The 7547-nt window shown below is 37.8% G+C and overlaps 1 protein-coding gene across 1 annotated transcript; it reads right to left on the bottom strand.

The window, feature by feature from the left end:
* Nucleotides 1-226: 226 nt before the first annotated feature.
* LOC121377440 (GATA zinc finger domain-containing protein 10-like) lies at nt 227-7287 on the bottom strand. The gene is made up of 2 exons (XM_041505424.1): nt 7046-7287; nt 227-2580 (listed from the first exon to the last, which is right to left on the bottom strand). Exons 1-2 carry the CDS (start codon nt 7205-7207, stop codon nt 1399-1401), a joined length of 1344 nt encoding a protein of 447 aa, XP_041361358.1. The 5' UTR covers nt 7208-7287; the 3' UTR covers nt 227-1398.
* Between the last annotated feature and the right edge of the window lie 260 nt (nt 7288-7547).

The following is a 7547-nucleotide window of genomic DNA, read 5'->3' as shown; positions in this document are numbered from 1 at the left end:
ATTCAATTCTATAGCGCCATACCCATAAATTTCTTTTTGGCAGAAATACTGTTTAAACTGTAGATTTAAACATGCATGTATTACACAATCAAACAAGAGTTGAGGAGTAAATAACCCAATACAGTTTTCTTAAGTTTAACAGCTGTTCATTTTAATATCTAGATGACTAGCACGGTATGTAAAATAATAATAAATAATAATAATAAAAAACAAAAAACAAACCACCATAATTTCTACACTGTTCTACTTTATGACAAATTGTAAATCAAAACTCTTAATAAAAAGATGTTCATTTTCTGATGATTTATCAGTACTTCAAAAACAAAATGTTGTTATCCTTCAATTAATTATCAGAATGATGATCTAATAAGCAAAAGATCACACTACACAGTAGTTTGTAGCAACAAACAACTCTTCACCCATCGTTGGGGTAAAAGGACTGCTACAATTTGACTTTTTTTAGTACATGTACAAGAATGCCAACTCGTTAACTAAATAATGTGTGCATTTACACGTTTTAACTTTACTGTGCTATGTTAAGAATTAATCAAAGGTTGCACTGCTGTATTAATAATAAATAAAAAAAGAGGGTTAAATTACACATAATTTAAATTTATGTCACATGATGAACCACTTTTTTATTACACCTTAAAATATTTTTCTTTCTTTATTTTTTTGAGGCCATCACACATTGCTGAGAGCAACATTGGTTCATTTCAGTTCTGTCAGTCCAGTAGTAGTGTTCAAGTGGAAAGTTTACGTCAACCAGTAAGCTGTATTATTCTCACAAGATTCATACTTGCTTACACACATTAAAGCCATTATATTAATTCTTTTCAGGGTTTTTTCTTCAAATGTTGTCAAAACGATAGCTCAACGATAACAAAGAGTGCTCAGTCACCTTGTAGGTCAGCACTCATTAATAATAATAATAATAATAATATTAATAATAATGTATATACATACATGTATATATCGGTGTTCTTCAACTTTTCCGAACCAAGTCGACACAACTACAGTAGCAGAAGCAGGGTTTTTGACAGGGTAAATGAATTAATGAAAATTATGTACTCTAAAATCTTAGAAATTAATGGATACATTTTCACAATTTTTTGAAAAATTATATTAAGAGAACTGCCATTTAAAATTGGTCAAATAACCATGTACACGTACGTGAAACACAGTGTCTGTTTTCAAAGATTTCATACCCATAACCATCTATAATCCAACCCACACGGAAGTTTGTGCAATTTTAAAAAAGTTCCACACAAATATATTCTGCTCACCAGAAACTAGTCGTGCAAACTTGGTTAAGAAATTTGTAAACACTAATAATAATAATAATTACAATAATAATAATTATCCACGCAGTGAGACCACGTACGCGAGTCAGTCACATCAACACGGCACCTCACTATCCAGCTGCATCTCCTTCACCGAACTGTGATCCTTCTTCTTCTCTCCTTTCTCTCCCTTCCTCTCCTCCCCCGACCTCCCTGAATCCCCCATCTCCATTCCATCCTCCCCGGTTCCTTCTCGTTGAGACTCTCCCGACCGCGCATGACTATTGGTATCCGTCTCCATCGACTTTCTATCATCATCAGCATCGACCGGACTCCCGTAACCGGACTGCCCCGGATTGGGCGCAGTCTGCTGCTGCTGTTCGTTGTTCTGAGCATACGCCTGTGCCTTCAGCTCGAGTAGGTCGAGCGCGGTCTGGATCATCCTGACGGCCTGCTTGCGAGCCTGTCGGATCTGCTCATGATCGCCGGCCTCCACCGCGTCCAGCTGGATGAGGCAGCGAGTGAGCATCTCCTCTAAGTACTTGTACTCCTTGTCCACCTTCAGTCCATTGAAGACGTTCACCTTCGCCTCCAGATCCCTGACTGTGTTCACGACGCCCTCGATGATCTCTGTGTTACGCTCCTCCACCGTCTTCGGTTTTCGCTGGGGGCGGGGCGACGGCGACCCCCTGTCCGAACCATCCGCGTTTCCGTGGCTACGGTTTGTCGTCATCGGTTTACTGCTGTAGTGTGGCACGGGCTGAGGTCCACCCCTCCTCGCAGTCTGTACGTCGTCTTCTCGACATATGGGGATTGTGATCGCTTCGTCAGCCGGTTGTTGTTCCTGGTGGTTTGCTTGGATGTCAGGGTATGGGTAGCCGGCTGGGTAGGTCCGACTTGCGGTCGGAATCTGTCGGTCTACTCGTTGAACGGGGATTTCTCTGACTTTCGGCGAGGACGTCTCTCTCCTCAGTGGCTGCTCGAACTGGCTTGGCTGGTTTCCGGAGGGGTATTGTTGTGGCTGTTGCGGTTGTGAATACTGCTGCTGCTGCTGATGTGGATATTGTTGCTGTTGTGGATACGGTTGTTGTGGATATTGTTGTTGTTGTGGATACTGCTTTTGTTGTTGTTGTTGAGGATATTGTTGTTGCTGCTGATGTTGCGGGTATTGGCCCTGACCTTGGTTGTCTGGGGGCCAGGTACTGGTGTACTGAGGGTTCGTCCTGGGTTTCGAACTCTCGTGAATCACAGGGATCTCTACAGATCTCGGACCAGGGTAACCTGCTGGAGGCATTGTCTGGAAAAAACCCAAAAATTAAACATAAAAATTAAACTAAAGGTAACAAGATATGCTCACACAGGGTTCAAAGCCAACTTCTGTCTACATGTCAAACGGTTTTCATGCTGCCTTTGGAAGTTAAAGGTAAATTATCAGTGGTGGATCCAGAAAATCCATTTTGGGGGGTGGGGGTGGCCCCAGTGACATGAGGTGGATGGCCAAGGGAACTTTGGGGGAGGTTTGGAGGGAGATTGTAAAAAAAAAAAATGAAAATTAATATAAAATAAAATTATAAATATTGCAAAATTTAGGGGAGGGGGCCAGGCCCCTGCCCCCCCAGATCCGCCTCTGATTATTCAAATAACTCTGGTTGTCACCAACATCTGTTAAATATTCAAAACTATAATCCATCCCATTCTCCTCCAAAAATATTTTTGTAAATAATTTCAATTTAGTTGCAAAAAGAAAAAAACCGAAAGTGTTTTGGAAATAACAAACAAATACCATTTTTATTATGCAATTTAGAAAACAATCGACTCAAAGATAAATAACGTGTAGTTAATTCCATAGTATGAAAAAAAAATGTATTTACTTTAAGTAAGGTAGGGCTAATACATTTTTAATCGTGGCTAGTAAATTTTTAATCGTGGCTAGCAAATTTTTAAAATCACTGATCCCATAGCTACTAGTAGTGGATTAAAAAATAATTCAGAAACCCTGCCTATCGAACCCTAAAACACCTGAACTACGGTTCTGTGCTACATTGGTGACCAGTTCAAAAACAAACTGATTTTCACTTTCAGTACTTTTAATTTGAGAATGGCATTCTTTGTGGGATATTAACTGAATCTGGACTGATTATAACTGAATCCTAGATGGACATTTTCCAATCTTTACTATGAGCAAAATACAAGGCTGATGGGAGGGACGTAGCCCAGTGGTAAAATGTTCACTTGAAATGCAGTCGGTTTGTGATAGATGGAAGTCGGCCGGCTCATTGGGCCATTTCTCATTCTAGCAAGTGCACCACGACTGGGGTATGAAATGCTGTGGTATGTGCTATCCTGTCAAGTGGGATGGTGCATATGACAGATCCTTTGCTACTAATGGAAAAATGTACGCAGGTTTTCTCTCTAAGACTATGTATATCCATATGTCAGATTATCAAATGTTTGACATCCAATAGCCGATGATTAATAAATCAATACAAATCTAGTGGTGTTGTTAAAGAAAATATAATTTTAGCTCTCTTAAAACTGGAGTGTGGAGGGAAGTCGGGATGATCACTCGCCTTCCCTGCTTTAGAATGTTGTCCATATATATATATACAGGGCTCGAACTTAACAAATTGTCTCCCACAGCAATATTAAAAAATAATTATTAAAATAGCAGTCTGTGTCACAATGACATTGTTGGATTGGATTCCATATTAATATGCCTATATCCAATTAAGGTTCAATCACATCTCCCCCAGGCACAATCTCTGACTTTGTCAGCGACTGAGTTCGGGACACAAGGGGGATTATTCCAAAGGCAAAGGTCGTTAATTCTTGTTGTTGGTATTGCTTAAGAAATAAGCAAAAACATTGTTAAGAAATAATTAACACATCAGATCTATAGTATTCACACCAAAACGTATGTGATGAGATAATCGCCCCAAGATTACTGTAATATTACAGTTTATTTAAACAAAAGGTATGCTTGTATGCTTTTGTAATACAACAATGTACATCATCGATATATTTTGGTAAAATGTTTTTTAAATCTTCTTAAAATTCTGATACAGGTATTAAGACAACTGTTGGAACAGCCATGGTAAAACATTAGGGCACAATATTTTACGAGAACCGTTGTTCTATTTGCATGTAGGTTACGCAACTTTACATCATGAGAACAGCCAATCGGTTATGTGGTAAAAAATTATATTACCATATATACCGTATATCTTCGCCTAAGTCGAATTTTTTTCACCCAAAAATTATTTTATAACTTGGGGGGGTCGACTTATAAGAGGGTAAAAAAATTTCACCAAAAAATATTACTGTTTTGGGGATTATTTTACAAGTTTTATTGTTGAAGTATGCCATGTATTTATACTCAAATATGTTAATTTGACACATTTATTTTTTATAACCTATTTTTTTTGGCATTAGAACGGTTTTGGTTATGCGAAAAGGCGTACAATCTCACTCACATGCCAAGACAACAGTCCACTTAGTTAAATTAACAGTCATAACTAATAGTAAAAATGTAAACAATACTAACTACCTGTTGCCTGAGTTTATTTTGAAATCTGGTCACTGGCATTAATGGTTGTTCAAAACATGTTTTGGCGGTGATTAACTTCATGAATATTACTAAGCTTTCCCTTAAAATAGACTGATCTCTGCAGTTCACTTATCTAGAGCAATAGGGACACACATCATTTGGTACAAAAACCAGTGTACTTTCCAGAGTTATCCTCCTTACATGTATTAATATGGCGGCAAAACGTGATACTTTCAGTTTTATCGTAGTGATCTGTTGTCAGTGTTTATAAATAAAGTTGTTGTCTGTGCACAAAACCATCTGTACAGTACTATACAGTAACAGTCAAACAGCTTTCACTCTCTACTAAGGGAATATTTCGTTTTGATGCTATGTAATAATGATAGTTTGATTGGAATAGTCTGATCATATTGCGATGTACAAAACGTGAAAACCGAAGTTTGTAAAATAATTTTCTTTTGTTCAAATATTATTGTTCTCATGTGCTGAAAATAAGAAATATTTCAATATTTATAAGTAGTTTTTCATGGGTCGACTTATAAACGGGTCAATAAAAAAATAAGTTTTCAGGGCTTGAAATTAGGGACTCGACTTATAGCCGAGATCGACTTACAGGCGAAGATATACGGTAAGTAATGAAAGTAAAAATCAGTTTATGTTTTTGAACTGCATGGTCACCGATGTAGCACAGAAACATAGTTCAAGTGTTTTAGGATTACTCCGATTAGATAGGCCCAACTCACTGGCACGTAACTGAACAATCGGTTACCAAATTAAAACTCACGTGAACGGACTTCTGGTTACCTAAGATTTTGAAATTATATGTCCCCTGAAACATGAATAGTTCTACCGGTAGTACTGCATTATTAATTACTTCAGAGACAATGCAATTGAAACAGCATACCTGAGATTTAATCTCTATAATTTGATGGTAGTTTCAAAAAGTGTTCGAAAGAAGCACTTGTCTGTTTGTCCTGACAAGTGAATATGTGCTTGGACAAACAAATTTTACCTCATTGATTGTCCTATGGATAAGTGAAAATGTCCAGTTAGTTTCATTTTGAAGTTGAGCAGTAAACAACATCGTCTTGTATTTGAGTTGAATGAAATACACCATTTATTTGGACATGTGAAACTACTGACGGACAAGTAGATTTCTAGATGTACTTGTTCAGTGGACTAGTGAACAGGTTTGCTTATTTCTATCACTGTAAAAAAAAAGATTTTTTTTTTCAAGTTATCTGTTAGTCAAGTTAGTATGGCTTTAAAGCTGAATATGTTTTTATATGAATTTTAACTTCATCATGGAGTACATTCCAATTCCATCGGTTCGGAGTATATATGGTAAATCAGTTTGTCATTATTAATCAAAGAACACTCTTGGTTGTGGCCGAGCAGCTATATTTTAATAAGTTAATTGGAGGGCTGGTTGAACTGTTAATAAGTTAATTGGAGGGCTGGTTGAACTGTTAAGAAGTTAAATGGGGTGCTGGTTGAACTGTTAAGAAGTTAATTGGAGGGCTGGTTGAACTGTTAATAAGTTAATTGGAGTTCTGGTTGAACTGTTATTAAGTTAATTGGAGGGCTGGTTGAACTGTTAATAAGTTAATTGGAGGGCTGGTTGAACTGTTAATAAGTTAATTGGAGGGCTGGTTGAACTGTTAAGAAGTTAAATGGAGTGCTGGTTGAACTGTTAAGAAGTTAATCGGAGGGCTGGTTGAACTGTTAATAAGTTAATTGGAGTGCTGGTTGAACTGTTATTAAGTTAATTGGAGGGCTGGTTGAACTGGTAATAAGTTAATGGCAGGGCTGGTTGAGCTGTTAATAAGTTAATTGGAGGGCTGGTTGAACTGGTAATAATTTCTCGCACCCCAACTGCAAAACAGAGTATGTTTTGTTTTTTTGTGTAAATGTTAAATTCAAATTTTAGCCATTATCATAACAAAATTTAGGATGTGGATGTAGGAAACTGATTACATCATTTGATACATCTGTCATCAAACTGAATTCTGTCTGTGATTGCTAGCCAAGAGTGAATGGCGAACACAGAAACGAATTAGCAAGCAATATCACAACAAAACTGACAATGAATGAAACAGACGACAGTGTCATTCTAAAGATCCAACAACCTCCACACAATGCATGAACCTAAAACAAAAGTAATAATTAAATCAGCACCTATCATCCCTATGTCGAACATTTGACAGTTCCTTACCATTCCTGTTCGTGGGTCGTTCCAAGTTGTGTTTTGCGTGTTGTGATCGACGAAGTACGGCAATCCTGAGCCTCTGTCGAAAAGCATCTCCCAACCGTGGGGTAGTGGGTCACTCCGCTGCAAGGACGGGTTGAAATGCGGATATACCGGGAATCCTGCCATCTTATAATCACAGGTACCACTTTTATTAGTTTTTAACTCAGCCAGCCAGTACAGCCAGAAATCTCTCGAACCTTCGGCAATATTCCGGAACTCGATACTACTTTCTATTCCTTACTCTAGAAATATACGATCACCTTCTGGCGACTAATGTGCCAACGAATGTGAAATCTAATTAATTTTTAAAATTATTATTGTTGTTGTTTGTGCTTATGTCCAATTAAGGTTCAAGCACGCTTTCATGGACACGCATATCAGCTATCTGGGCTGTCTGTCCAGAACAGTAGGTTAGTGGTTAGTTGTCAGTGAGATTGAAGTCGGTGTAGTGTTGTTAAAACTCGCT

The sequence above is a fragment of the Gigantopelta aegis genome, chromosome 7 (assembly GCF_016097555.1).
Source record: "Gigantopelta aegis isolate Gae_Host chromosome 7, Gae_host_genome, whole genome shotgun sequence".
NCBI lineage: Eukaryota > Metazoa > Mollusca > Gastropoda > Neomphalida > Peltospiridae > Gigantopelta > Gigantopelta aegis.
This window is presented reverse-complemented; position numbering and strand designations above follow the sequence as displayed.

Excerpts from the sequence above, each read along its gene's own strand:
- LOC121377440 (XM_041505424.1), bottom strand. The coding sequence starts at position 7,207 with ATGGCAGGATTCCCGGTATATCCGCATTTCAACCCGTCCTTGCAGCGG. Across the intron at positions 2,581-7,045 it reads ACGACCCACGAACAGGAATG|ACAATGCCTCCAGCAGGTTA; the intron begins GTAAGGAACTGT and ends GGTTTTTTCCAG.